This window comes from Oncorhynchus mykiss, chromosome 1 (assembly GCF_057628025.1).
Source record: "Oncorhynchus mykiss isolate SJ-2025 chromosome 1, ASM5762802v1, whole genome shotgun sequence".
NCBI classification, from domain to species: domain Eukaryota; kingdom Metazoa; phylum Chordata; class Actinopteri; order Salmoniformes; family Salmonidae; genus Oncorhynchus; species Oncorhynchus mykiss.
The window spans coordinates 62,109,951-62,124,822 of NC_143022.1; the positions used below are offsets into that span (position 1 = coordinate 62,109,951).

Sequence of the window (14,872 nt, forward strand, 5' to 3'; positions counted from 1 at the left end):
ATGGTGGTGGCAGCATCATGGTTTGGGCCTGCTTTTCTTCAGCAGGGACAGGGAAGATGGTTAAAATTGATGGGAAGATGGATGGAGCCAAATACAGGACCATTCTGGAAGAAAACCTGATGGAGTCTGCAAAAGACCTGAGACTGGGACGGAGATTTGTCTTCCAACAAGACAATGATCCAAAACATAAAGCAAAATCTACAATGGAATGGTTCAAAAATAAACATATCCAGGTGTTAGAATGGCCAAGTCAAAGTCCAGACCTGAATCCAATCGAGAATCTGTGGAAAGAACTGAAAACTGCTGTTCACAAATGCTCTCCATCCAACCTCACTGAGCTCGAGCTGTTTTGCAAGGAGGAATGGGAAAAAATGTCAGTCTCTCGATGTGCAAAACTGATAGAGACATACCCCAAGCGACTTACAGCTGTAATCGCAGCAAAATGTGGCGCTACAAAGTATTAACTTAAGGGGGCTGAATAATTTTGCACGCCCAATTTTTCAGTTTTTGATTTGTTAAAAAAGTTTGAAATATCCAATAAATGTCGTTCCACTCAATGATTGTGTCCCACTTGTTGTTGATTCTTCACAAAAAAATACAGTTTTATATCTTTATGTTTGAAGCCTGAAATGTGGCAAAAGGTCGCAAAGTTCAAGGGGGCCAAATACTTTCGCAAGGCACTGTACCTTCAGGCGTTTGGATATTGCTCCCAAGTATGAACCAGACTTGTGGAGGTCTACAATTTCTTGAAATACATCCACAGGTACACCTCCAATTGCCTATCAGAAGCTTCTAAAGCCATGACATAATTTTCTGGAATTGTCCAAGCTGTTTAAAGGCACAGTCAACTTAGTGTATGTAAACTTCTGACCCACTGGAATTGTGATACAGTGAATTCTAAGTGAAATAATCTGTCTGTAAACAATTGTTGGAAAAATTACTTGTGTCATGCACAAAGCAGATGTTCTAACCGACTTGCCAAAAATTTAGTTTGTTAACAAGAAATTTGTGGAGTGATTGAAAAATGAGTTTTAATGACTCCAACCTAAGTGTATATAAACTTCCGACTTCAACTGTATGTGTGTGTGTGCGTCTTTTTGCGCACATGTATTTGTGTGTTTACCAGGTCATAATACTCCAGGATCATATAGTGGGGCTCGGCCTCCCTACACAGTCCCAGCAGTCGCACCACATTGCCGTGGCTCAGCTTGGAGAACATGTCGGCCTCACGGCGGAAATCCAGCTGTAGCTGCTCATCTCTGCTCTGCAGGCTCTTCACCAACACCACTGTCTCCTCCTCACCCTCCTCGATGCCCTTTGCCTTGGCCAGCAGCACCTCGCCAAACTCACCCTTCCCTACACACAGACAGACGCAGGCAGGAAGACAGACGGACAGACAGGTAGGCACGCACACGCACAGGTCAGAGATTAGAGGGTCACTCAGATATGCCAACATGTTCTTCCAGGGTTAGGAGTAAAGACAAACCTGGTAAATAGAGGTGAAATGAAGTAATTGAATGAAAATGTGTTCACTCCAGTTACAGTGCACAGCTGTTCGGCACGTTCTCAATTAGACTCACTCCTCATACCCACATCACCATCTTACCCAGTGTCGTGATGGTGTGTAGGTCTTCTCGGGGGAACTGGAGCTTTTCGTTGGCACTGCTATGGCGTTTCTCTGCTGCCGCTGTGGTGCCCACGCTGGTCAAAGCCACCTCTTCCTGGATTTCAGCGGTGGTGTGGCCATTCTGCTGTACAGCCCCCCCTGGTGGACATCAACCACATTACACAATGTGTATGTTTGAGATTGACTACATTGCAGTCGGACTGCACAGAATCACTGATGTACAAATCACCTTGCATCCCAAATAACTACTCATTATGTGGTCAAGATAAGCGATTCTGCACCTCGCCTTGGTCAAAATGATCCCCTGAAAGACACCGAATGTTGTGTCATAAAATACCAATATACCAAAATGTGATGTGAACTCCACAAGAAAATGTGCAGACAGTAATGTGGGCAGATATTGCACAACACAATTCAAACATACTCCAGTTTGATGATTAGAAATATTTAATAATGCTAATATTTTGAAATCCGAAAGAAAAGTTCCCTGAGTCTGTAACCCCCTACTTTGAGCACTTCAGTGCCAAAACTGAGCATTTTTTATTTCACCAGGTAAGTTGACTGAGAACACATTCTCATTTACAGCAACAACCTGGGGAATAGTTACAGGGGAGAGGAGATGAATGAGCCAATTGTAAACTGGGGATAATTAGGTGGCCATGACACTCACATTGGGAATTTAGCCAGGACACCGGGGTTAACACCCCTATTCTGACAATAAGTGCCATGGGATCTTTAGTGACCACAGAGAGTCAGGACATCACATCCAAAAGACAGCCCCCTACACAGGTCAATGTCCCTAATCACTGCCTTAGGGCATTCAGATATTTCAGAAGCCAGCCAGCAGTGGGTTACAGAGTGGTATGCTGCCGGCCTTAGTATGGTTGTACAGATGAGAACAAATGGAGCCATTATATCGAGATTAACTTCACAAAGATACGTATTTAGTTTGTAAGGAGAGAACCCCAGTTTTGCTTACTTAATCTTAAAGAGTTTTACCAAATTATATAAAACAACTCAAAACCCAGGTATTTGACTATGGTGACTTTTGCACTTTCCTTGCAATGCTCTTGGCAGCCACAAGGTGGTAGCAAGTCAACTGGGTATGAATGAGCACCAAATGTCCAACATGTACGGGCAGAGCATGATGTAGGCAAGAGCATTCAGACACACATCACTCATAAATAAATGTTTCTTCTGTGACTCACAAAGACACAACTACTTGCCAGACATGTAGCCTACAAAAGATTATAGCAAACAGTGGATTTACTCAGAAACCCACTGGGAATTGACGCTTAGTCTGGAAATCCAGACCCTAGGCAACAGTGAATAGGGTCTGGTTTCAACGAGGGACTCTTTTGGCATAGAGGAACTACGTCACTGCCTACATTGATAAGTAAAGGGGGGGGGGGGGGGGGGGGAATCGGGGAGTCTCCCAACAAATCGAGAGGCAGACATGCCAGAACGTCGCGATTCAAAACTTAAGTTTGCAAGCAAAAACCTTTGTAGTGGTTTTAGTTAAGGTATTGATGCAAACTAGCCACTTGTGAATCCCCCCCCCCCACACACACACACACCCCTATCCCCCCCAACTCACTGTTAAGACACTCCATCTCGGGCTCCTCTCCCTCCTGGCCCTTCTGCAGTCTTTTGGCGTTGCGTCTCTTCTTGCAGTAGAACATGAGGCCCAGCACCACGATGATGTAGGCCACGGCTGCCCCCACAGACAAACCTATAGTCTGAATCATTTTATAGGGTGCCTTCTCTTCGTGGTCCACCAATGTCTGCACCGGTTTCTCTGCCAAAGACAGAGGAGAAAATCCAGGTAGGTTGATGAGAGCACATCCTCTTTGTTTATCAGGATGAGCTGTGTTAATTAAAGTTGAAATGATAGTTCATCAGATGTTACTTGTATTTCTCCATGTAGGTTATTGAGAATAAATTCACTTTAAAAATAGCAGCCTGGTTTGCTGTAACAGAGGAGTGAGTAGTGGTAGTTCAAATTTGGGATTGAGACATATACACAACAGATGGTATTGAACATGGGTATATCTCTGGCTTGATATGTTCTTCAATCTGGTACCCACTGCTTGAGAAAAGAGTGTTGTGTGTCCATCCAAGTAATATTGAATACACATCATGTGGATCATTAACCCTTTACACTTGTGGGAATTGGCCTATATGAACAGGGTTAGATTCAAATGTTTCTTACGGAGGAAACATGAAATGCGTGAGCATTGTAGCAATTGAAATGGAACAGTTTGTAGATTCTGGGAAATGTATTAGACCAAATTTAAGGACACAACATTTCACCTGGCACAAGACTGAATCCAAACATTCCACTGTTGATTTTATGAGCATTTTACATTTACTGTACTTTTCGCCTCTTTGTTGATTACGAAATCTGAAAATAATGTGGATACATTCAGTAACATGATAAGAATTTTCCTGGAAAATATGGGGTAGGGGCAACATAAGAAAAAATGTTAAGTGAGACGACTAACTGGTGTCTCCAAGTGGCTACACACCTATCCAAAGTGTGCACAGTTGCTAAGTAATTCCAATGCACTTTTATGACTCAAAGAAGAGTCTTCAACTATAAGGTGTTTTTGGAGCTCTCCTAGCTGTGCCGTTGAGGAACTAGAGCAAGCACACTTGTAGTTGTTTTGTTTGGAACACAACCCCGCAATCACACAATTACTGTTGTTGATACTGTTGTTGTTCACGCAAGTTGTTCACGCAATCCAAAAATTGCATTCTGGGTCAGGTGGGCATCATTTGAAAGCTTGTTCTATTGTCAACAAGACCAGCTAAGTTACAAAATACCACCGTACAGTGATAGGCTTTCACAAGGCAATTTAGAGAAACAGATTGTCATTTATTGTGCATTGAAATGAGTCATAGGTATATTCTGCAGCGAATAAAAAACCCATAATAATTTACAGCATTTCCCCCACTCAGACAAAACATTTTTTTTTTTTAAGTTTCCCAGTCAGTTGGAGGGATGGGGGCAGCTCCTTGTTGCGTGCGGTGCTCAAGTTCAGAATGGCTGTCAGTCAAAACCCATACAGCTCTGTAAAGCGCAGAGCCTGAGCTCTGACGTAATTTATAGCATGTTACTGCACAGCCACTGCGTTCCAATTTAGGAGCTTATCAGTGCCCAAATTCAAATTTCAATCCGTATACGGGTACAGTACGAGTGTAAAAGGCTACAGTTCCAAGCTGTCAGTTCCAAGCTTTCCTTTCTTGAATGTTTTTGTTAAGGAAACTGGCACAGAAAAAAACATCCAAAGATTTCACACTCACATCATCCTTTTCTAACCAGAGCCTTAGAAACTGGAACAAAATGCTGAATGAATTCCTCTGTCCTACAATTAACTACTTCTGCGAACTAAACGGTCTGCCTCCCTTAACCCCTCACAGGGAGAGGTTTGAATAATACAAAACCCTGAACATCCTATTTTAAACTACTAGCCCAAGCACAAGAAGGAGCCACAGTGTATGTGAGAGAGGGTTGATTCAATCTAAGGTCGGTCCCTGTCACTTCACCAATGACTCTGGCGAGACAGGTTATTAGAATGCTCAGATGGCTGGTGGCATACTTTTGTGCGTATGTGTGTGCATCTGTATGAGAGGGAGAGACTTACCCACTACGTAGAGCTGTGCCACACGGTCACTGATGCTGCAGCTGTTTCCGGCAATGCAGGTGTATTTGCCTGTGTCATCCGTGGTGACATCTGTTATCACCAGAGAGCCATTGACCATTAACTGGAACCTGAGAGAGAAAGAGAGAGAGAGAGTGCAAGAGGGGGTAGAAAGAGAGAGAGTAAGACTTGTCCTCTTGCTCAGTTGTACACCGGGGCCTCCCACTCCTCTTTCTATTCTGGTTAGGGCCAGTTTGTGCTGTTCTGTGAAGGGAGTAGTACAGTCGTGGCCAAAAGTTCTGAGAATGATACATATATTAATTTCCACAAATTTTGTTGCTTCAGTGTCTTTAGATATTTTTGTCAGATGTTACTATGGAATACTGAAGTATAATTACAAGCATTTCATAAGTGTCAAAGGCTTTTATTGACAATTACATGAAGTTGATGCAAAGTGTTGACCCTTCTTTTTCAAGACCTCTGCAATCCACCCTGGCATGCTGTCAAATATCTTCTGGGCCACATCCTGACTGATGGCCGCCCATTCTTGCATAATCAATGCTTGGAGTTTGTCAGAATTTGTGGATTTTTGTTTGTCCACCCACCTCTTCAGGATTGACCACAAGTTCTCAATGGGATTAAGGTCTGGGGAGTTTCCTGGCCATGGACCCAAAATATGGATGTTTTGTTCCCCGAGCCACTTAGTTATCACTTTTGCCTTATGGCAAGGTGCTCCATCATGCTGGAAAAGGCATTGTTCGTCACCAAACTGTTCCTGGATGGATGGGAGAAGTTGCTCTCGGAGGATGTGTTGGTACCATTCTATATTCATGGCTGTGTTCTTAGGAAAAATTGTGAGTGAGCCCACTCCCTTGGTTGAGAAGCAACCCCACACATGAATGGTCTCAGGATGTTTTACTGTTGGCATGACACAGGACTGATGATAGTGCTCACCTTGTCTTCTCCGGACAAGCTTTTTTCCGGATGCCCCAAACAATCGGAAAGGGGATTCTTAAGAGAAAATGACTTTACCCCAGTCCTCAGCAGTCCAATCCATGTACCTTTTGCAGAATATCAGTCTGTCCCTGATGTTTTTCCTGGAGGGAAGTGTCTTCTTTGCTGCCCTTCTTGACACCAGGCCATCCTCCAAAATTCTTCGCCTCACTGTGCATGCAGATGCACTCACTGCCATTCCTGAGCAAGCTCTGTACTGGTGGTGCCCCGATCCCGCAGCTGAATCAACTTTAGGAGACGGTCCTAGCGTTTGCTGAACTTTCTTGGGCGCGCTGAAGCCTTCTTCACAACAATAGACCCGCTCTCCTTGAAGTTCTTGATGATCCGATAAATGGTTGATTTAGGTGCAATCTTACTGGCAGCAATATCCTTGCCCGTGAAGCCCTTTTTGTGCAAAGCAATGATGATGGCACGTGTTTCCATGCAGGTAACCATGGATGACAGAGGAAGAACAATGATTCCAAGCACCACCCTCCTTTTGAAGCTTCCAGTCTGTTATTCAAACTCAATCAGCATGACAGAGTGATCTCCAGCCTTGTCCTCATCAACACTCACACCTGTGTTAACGAGAGAATCACTGACAAGATGTCAGCTGATCCTTTTGTGGCAGGGCTGAAATGCAGTGGAAATGTTTTGGGGGATTCAGTTCATTTGCATGGCAAAGAGGGACTTTGCAATGAACTGCAATTCATCTGATCACTCTTCATAACATTCCGGAGTATATGCAAATTGCCATCATACAAACTGAGGCAGCAGACTGTGAAAATTAATATGTGTGTCATTCTCAAAACTTTTAGCCATGACTGTACATAGCGTTGCATGAGATCTTCAGTTTCTTGGCAATTTCTCGCACGGAATAGCCTTCATTTCTCAGAAAAAGAATAGACTTGATGAGTTTCAGAAGAAAGTTCTTTGTTTCTGGCCATTTTGAGCCTATAATCGATCACACAAATGCTGATACTCCAGATACTCAACGAGTCTAAAGAAGGCCAGTTTTATTGCTTCTTCAAACAGCACAACAGTTTTCAGCTGTGCTAACATAATTGCAAAAGTGTTTTGTAATGATCAATTAGCCTTTTAAAATGATAAACCTGGAATAGCTAACACAACGTGCCATTGGAACACAGTTGCTGATAATGGGCCTCTGTACGCCTATGTAGATATTCCATTAAAAATCAGCCATTTCCAGCTACGATAGTCATTTACTGTATTTCTCATCAATTTTATGTTATTTTAATGGACAATTTTTTTTGTCGCTTTTCTTTCAAAAACAAGGACATTTCTAAGTGACCCCAAACTTTTGAACGGTGGTGTATGTTATGTCACAACTTGTGTCAATTACAATCCAGTGCTTTTTTAAATTCCAGAGCACCACAAAGGAAGACAATGTTGTCGTGTGTGTGTTATTATCGTCTCTGTGGGTAAAGCCTTACCTTCTCCTGCTGGTGTCCAGCACCTTATCCTTGACCATCCACTGGACGCGGGGCTCAGGGTCTGCTGTGGCCTGGCAGTGTAGGATGGCTGTGTGGCCCTGGTACACTGTGGTGTTCTCTGGCTCCAGCTTAAAGCGGATATACACTACACACACACACACACACACACACACACACACACACACACACACACACACACACACACACACACACACACACACACACACACACACACACACACACACACACACACACACACACACACACACACACACACACACACAGTTAATATACCAAACTGATTTCCTATAGACTCACTGTGGTGACAGTGTTGTAGAGCTGGGACAATAAACCCGAAAATGATCGAGACCGACCATACAGATAACTTATCGCGGGCATTTTGCTGATATCATTCATTGCGATAGGTAGCCTATACTAGAGAAATGTTACGTTCAAAACTAAATACTTTTGCTGATATGGGTGATTGTTAATGGGACAATTGATGGCTACTACCATCAAACTAGTAGTAGTAGTTTAAAGGATGATAAATAAAAAAAAGCTGTGGTGCACATTAATGTTATAAACGTATCGTTCTATTTATCGTTATCGCATCAATTCAGGCAATTTATAACAATGTGGGATTTTTGTCCATATCGAACAGCTAGTTCTACATTGTGGTGGGCTTTCTTTGTGTCAACCACAAGTGTCTTCAACACCTAATGGAGTTTCATTACATGGCAGCCAGATGGCCTTCTAGTGCATGGATGAATGAAAGAGAACAACTACATTGACAATGGTCATAGGAAAGCTGATTAAAAACAGTGCATCAACTAAGAGAAGAGACAAACAGTGATCCCAAATGATTGCCGTTATGAGGACGGTGAGGAAAATACAAACCTAAAACTAGTGTAAAAAACGCACACCAGTAGACGAATGTGCGTGACTTTTTTCATTTTTTATTGCAAGGCGCATGTTTTATTTTATTTTATTGAAGTCAAGGTCAGTCGTCAATTAGTTGCGCCAGCCCAAACCAGTTAAATAGCCATCACTAGCCGACTTCCACCCGGCTACGCAACCCTGCACCTTAGAGGCTGCTGCCCTACATACATAGACTTGGAATTACTGGCCACTTCAATAATGGAACACTAGTCACTTTAATAACGTTTAAAAAATGTTTACATACTTCTTTACTCATCTCATATGTATATACTGTATTCTATTCTACTCCGACATTCCTCAATATAATATTTATATATTTCTTAATTCCATTATTTGACTTTTAGATTTGTGTGTATTGTTGTGTATTGTAAGATACTACTGCACTGTTGGAGCTAGGAACAGAAGCATTACACCCACAATCTGCAAATATGTGTAAGTGACCAATCAAATTTGATTTTTGATTTGAACCAGCACCTGGATCTCCTCTAGACACACTGCTGTGCACAGTCTCTTTCGCTTTTGCAAAGGAAAATACAAAGTGAACTACAGTTAATCAAACATACACGCTGCGCACACACACACACTCAAATGCACACACACTCAAACGCACACACACTCAAACGCACACACGCACAAGAAAACACGCGCCTTACCTGCCACAGTGAGGCCGACCATGGCTCTGATCTCCCCCTGTAGGCTGTTGGAGGCGATACAGGTGTAGTTTCCTGCGTCGCTGCGCGTCACTTTGGTGAAGTGGAGCTGGCTATTCCTCATCTCCACATGAGGAGGCAGCTCTCCACCATCTGTACGGGGCGACATAGTGTCAGAGAGGAGCTCAATGGGGGGAGGGGCTGAGAAACGACAGTACTGTGGTACCCTTTACCCACTATCGCGCTGTCCCGATACATACTTGGTTGGACATGTTCCTTTAATATGGTCCTATCCAGTGCAACTGTGGTGGATGTGTAACCAGGCCAGTGCAGTACAGCTTGGCTCAGTACTGTGAAAAGGTTATGAGTGTAATGGACGTAGGCTTGGACGATATACCATCGTCTATCGACAATTATTGACCGCCATCGTCGACGGTGACGACTAATTGGCGTGACAGACGATGGTTTAGCCTATTTGAGCTATACTGGCACTGCATAGTAAAAAACTGCGACTCGCAGCGCACAAGTGACATTCCGACTAATCTATTCCTATTTGCTATAACCTATTTCAATAAATAAGTTATATAGCCTGCAGAATGCAAGAGAGGAATGTAGGCCAGACAGAGAGGAGAATTCCACCAAAGCAGCACAAATATGTTCAGTCAGAAAATATTATTTCTCTCTCTCTGTCGGATTCATGGGCATCAGGCTATATCATAAACGTATAGATGAAAAATTTTTTATAATGGACACTCCTTAACTTGTGTTGTCTCTGTTTATTATTATTTATTTTTTTAAACTATATTGCTTTCTCTCTCGATTTAATAGCCTATGAATATGCATCCTTTATGCATCCTAATCAAACAATGAATGTAACGTTGCATGTAAAGTTCCATCTCAAAAACCTATTTGAATAGCCTAAAAAGGCAAGGTAGCCAGAGGACTAATAATGTGAGAGAGGGAAAATCCTTGCATGACAGGATGAAAACCAAATGGCCAATAACCTATGCTTCTTCTAGGCCTATAATACAAGTTAAAGTCATGAACAGTAAACTGACCTACAAAGGCAGAACACAGTTATTACATAACTTTTCTTATGGCAAAATCTGACTTCAAAGTATTTTTCTGTCTAGACAGGCAGCAATTTCTGATACTCAATGATATATTCTGATCAAGTGGATCGTTCTTGTGCCAGGAAACCAAATACCACGTTAATCAGATAATATACCTGACCATTCCAACAGATCAAAGACTTTGACCAAATTTGTAGTTGCGCCGTTTTGCATTTGTAGGGCAGAGTAGCTTATTTCCCAAATATTTTAGCCTACGAAATTGTGGCTTTAAATTAACAAAGAACAAGAATGAAAGTCTGTAGCCTAAGCCTGGGAATAGGATGTTCTCAATCACAGCTTTATGAGAGATAGAACAAACAATAGCATTTTTATATTATTTTATGAGGCAAATAAAGCTATTATTATCCAGTTCTGAAGACGGTAGATTGCTTCTATGCAGCCAATAATGTAGGCCTATAACCAATAGGGGTGATAGCATTGTATTTCACAACGTTTTTTGGGGTACATAGTCACAATAGGACAAACCCTAAATTGATGAAGTAATCTCCTCTAACATAGGCAATGCAAATGGTGGGAAATTATCATATGTAATCTTGTCTTCACTTTTCATTCATCTGATTCTATCTACAATGCATTCCTTCTGAAATGATTCCGTATTCTAACATTATCCATAATCTGATGTTATTGTCTATTGTCACAGGACATAGACATTGTATTTCTTATCTCTGTGAGCTGTGACAATGGCTTTATCCCAACCCCTGGAAACACACATACACACACCCACGGAGAGGTTGGAACACAGGGCCAGTCTCAGTCCTGCGCCCCTGGAGCAGTTCAAGGGTTAAGTGCTTTTCCCAAGGGAACAATGGCAGGAAATGGCATCTAGGATATTGTGGTCTAGCACTGAGTAGGACCACCCTGCACTCACCTGCTTTGGTCCATTTGATGATGGGGGTCTCTCTGCCTGTGGCAGAACACTGGATGTTGACCTCCTTGTCCAGCTCCAGGCACTGAGATGGCTGGGGCGTAGGGGTGAACTTCAGTTTCTCTGGAACACACAGGTAAAAAGGTCAAACACACCATGACCCACACAGCTAAGAGAGAGTAGCCTGGTCCCAGGTACACCCCATGGTACACTATACAAAGCTATTTACAGCATGTTCAGACACATTTAAGAACATGCAGATGCAAGCACACACGTTCACATGGCTGAATGAAGAATCACAAGGGTATCAGGATCTTAGATCACCAAAACAAAGACGAGGTAGACAAAGCAAGTCAGGAATTAGACAACCCATGTTAACAACACTAGAAAAGCAGCACCAGGGGAACATCTAAGGTTAAACTGAATTAAACTGGATGATCACGTTCACACACATGCTCTCTCCCATGCACGCACGCACATCATGTAGTTCCAGCTCACCCAGTACATAGACTCTGGCATTTCCAGACAGCTTGCCTCCCTCTGTCCTGCTCACACAGGCATACATCTGACCATCATACACCTCCACATTATTGATGCGCAGAGTACCATTGGGGAACACTGTAAAGCGTGGGTCCTGATAAAGAAGAGAGGGAGAAGGGTAAGAGAATGGAGAGGAATGGCCTAGATACCGTTTTTTTTATGTGTGTGTGTGTGCACGTGTGTGTGTGTGTGTGTGTGTGTATGTGTGTGTGTGTGTGTGTGTGTGTGTGTGTGTGTGTGCATACGTGCATGTGTCTGTGTGTGGTAGAAAGAGAAAGAGAGAGATACTGACCTCAGGCATGACCATAATGCTGTTTCGGTGCCACGTGACCTCAGGCTCAGGGGTAGCCTGAGCGTGGCAATGGAGGTAGCCTGGTCTTCCCTCCTCCAGGTAGCTGTCCTGGGGCTTGGTTACCCACACTGGGGCAGCTGAATCACACACACAAATGAAGAATTATTACTCTAGTAGAAGCCAGAGTCAATCATGTTGAATCCCAAATTGACCCCTTGCTTAGGAACAGAATGGACAAGTAACGACTAAAGCACAACCCTATAATAGGGACCAGAGTTTTGCATGGTCAGGACACACTGCTGGCCCTAGCCATGATGTAGTAGGTCAGAAGACGGTGGCCTGACTCACTGGCCACTGTGAAGGTCAGCTCTTGGGTCTTGCGGCCCGCCTTGTTTTGGGCCACGCAGGTGTAGGAGCCTGAGTCGCCCTGCTCGGTGGGGCTGAAGACCAGCTCACTGCCTTCCTGGTACACCCGTCCCTCCGTGGGGACCCGCACCCCTTCCCGCTCCCACCACACCTCAGGCTGGGGCTTTCCACGCGGGGCCGTACAGGACACACGCTGCATGGTGTCTGCTGTGAAGACCCGGGACTGTCTGGGGGACATATCCTCAATCTCTGTAATAGGGGGGGAGAGAGAGAGAGAGAGAGAGAGAGAGAGAGACAGTATGTGGCATTATTTTAATGCTCAAATTGATTTACATTTAAACTACTGTAGTCTCAGGAGATAATAATCAAAATGTGTTACATGCCAATGAAGCATTTTTCGAATTTGAATTTCAGAGGCATTAGCATACTTGTCTTCAGTCTGAAATGCTATTCAGGGACGCCGAAAAGTCATTATTTTATTTTTAAGAAACAACTACTGAAAGTATTCAGACCCCTTGCCTTATTCCACATTTTGTTACGTTACAGCATTATTCTAAAATGTTTTAAATACATTTCCCCCAAATGTAGCAAATGTATAACAAATATAAAACAGAAATACCTTATTTACATAAGTATTGGGACCCTTTGCTTTGAGACGCAAAATTGAGCTCAGGTGATTCATGTTTCCATTGATCATCCTTGAGATGTTTCTACAACTTGATTGGAGTCCAGCTGTGGTAAATTAAATTGATTGGACATGAATTGGAAAGAAACACACCTGTCTACAAAAGATCCCACAGCTGACAGCGCATGTCAAAGCAAAAACCAAGTCATGAGATCGAAGAAATTGTCCGTAGAGCTCAGAGACAGGATTGTGTCGAGGCACAGATCTGGGGAAGGGTACCCAAACATTTCTGCAGCATTGAAGGTCTCCAAGAACACAGTGGCCTCCATCATTCTTAAATGGAAGAAGTTTGGAACCACCACGACTCTTCCTAAAGCTGGCCGGCTGGCCAAACTGAACAATCGGGGGAGAAGAATCCGATGGTCACTCTGGCAAAGCTCCTCTGTGGAGATGGGAGAAACTTCCAGAAAGACAACCATCTCTGCAGCACTCTACCAATCAGGGCTTTATGGTAGAGTGGCCAGACAGAAGCCACTCCTCGGTAAAAGGCAGCCCACTTGGAGTTTTCCAAAGGCACATAAAGGACTTTCAGACCATGAGAAACAAGATTCTCTGGTCTGATGAAACCAAGACTGAACTCTGGCCTGAATGTCAAGCGTCACATCTGGAGGAAACCTGGCACCATCCCTACGGTGAAGCATGGTAGTGGCAACATCATACTATGGGGATGTTTTTCAGTGGCAGGGACTGGGAGACTAGTCAGGATCAAGTGAAAGATCAACAAAGCAAAGTACATAGTGTTCCTTGACGAAAACCTGCTCCAGAGCGCTCAGGACCTCAGACTGGGGCAAAGGTTGACCTTCCAACAGGACAACGACCCTAAGCACACAGCCAAGACAATGCAGGAGTGGCTTCGGGACAAGTCTCTGAATGTCCTTGAGTGGCCCAGCCAGAGCCCAGACTTGAACCTGATAAAACATCTCTGAAAATACCTGAAAATAGCTGCAGCAATGCTCCCCATCCAACCTGACAGAGCTTAAGAGGATTTGCAGAGAAGAATGGGAGAAACTCCCCAAATACAGGTGTGCCAAGCTTGTGGTGTCATACCCAAGGAGATTTACGGCTGTAATCCCTCTCAAAGGTGCTTCAACAAAGTACTGAGTAAAGTGTCTCAATGCTTATGTAAATTAAATATTTCAGTAAAAGGAAACACACAAAGAAACAGGTAAAATTCAAAACCTGTTTTTGCTTTGTCATTATTGGGTATTGTGTGTAGATTGATGAGAAAAATAAACTATTTAATCAATTTTAGAATAAGGCTGTAACGTAACAAAATGTAGAAAAAGTCAAGGGGTCTGAATACTTTCTGAATGCACTGTACAGCAAGGGAACAGCAATTAGAGGACACATCCTGAATTGTATTTGTAATGAACACGATGGGAGACAGAGCGGGTTTCAAGCACAGGACGCAGCAGGTGTTTATTGTGAAGGACCACGGGAGGAGGCAGGTAGCTGGGTCCAGGGGCAGGCAGAAGGTCATACACAGGGGGTCTAAAAAGGCAACAGTACCGGCAGGGAAAAGGCTAGTAACGTCATCTGGGAGATCAGGCAATAGGTTGATAACAGGAAATCCGAGGTACAGGCAGGGAATAGGCAAAAGGCGTCGATAATGAGGCAGGCAAAAACTATCATATGCGGGAGGATAAATTATGGGGAAACACAGCGCTGCGAAAAGCGCTTGAAA

The 14,872-nt window shown here is 43.5% G+C and overlaps 1 protein-coding gene across 1 annotated transcript in view; it reads right to left on the reverse strand.

Annotated features, from left to right (window-relative positions):
* LOC110525690 (inactive tyrosine-protein kinase 7) overlaps positions 1–14,872 on the reverse strand; it is a 210,788-nt gene that overhangs the window by 15,168 nt on the left and 180,748 nt on the right. Inside the window, exons 7-16 of the mRNA XM_036980912.2 lie at positions 12,486–12,752; positions 12,138–12,274; positions 11,804–11,939; positions 11,309–11,428; positions 9,311–9,460; positions 7,719–7,863; positions 5,275–5,402; positions 3,225–3,425; positions 1,607–1,765; positions 1,124–1,356 (exon numbers count right to left, since the gene is read on the reverse strand). Of these exons, the coding sequence (XP_036836807.2) occupies positions 1,124–1,356; positions 1,607–1,765; positions 3,225–3,425; positions 5,275–5,402; positions 7,719–7,863; positions 9,311–9,460; positions 11,309–11,428; positions 11,804–11,939; positions 12,138–12,274; positions 12,486–12,752 (1,676 nt within the window). The remainder of the gene's footprint in view (positions 1–1,123; positions 1,357–1,606; positions 1,766–3,224; positions 3,426–5,274; positions 5,403–7,718; positions 7,864–9,310; positions 9,461–11,308; positions 11,429–11,803; positions 11,940–12,137; positions 12,275–12,485; positions 12,753–14,872) is intronic.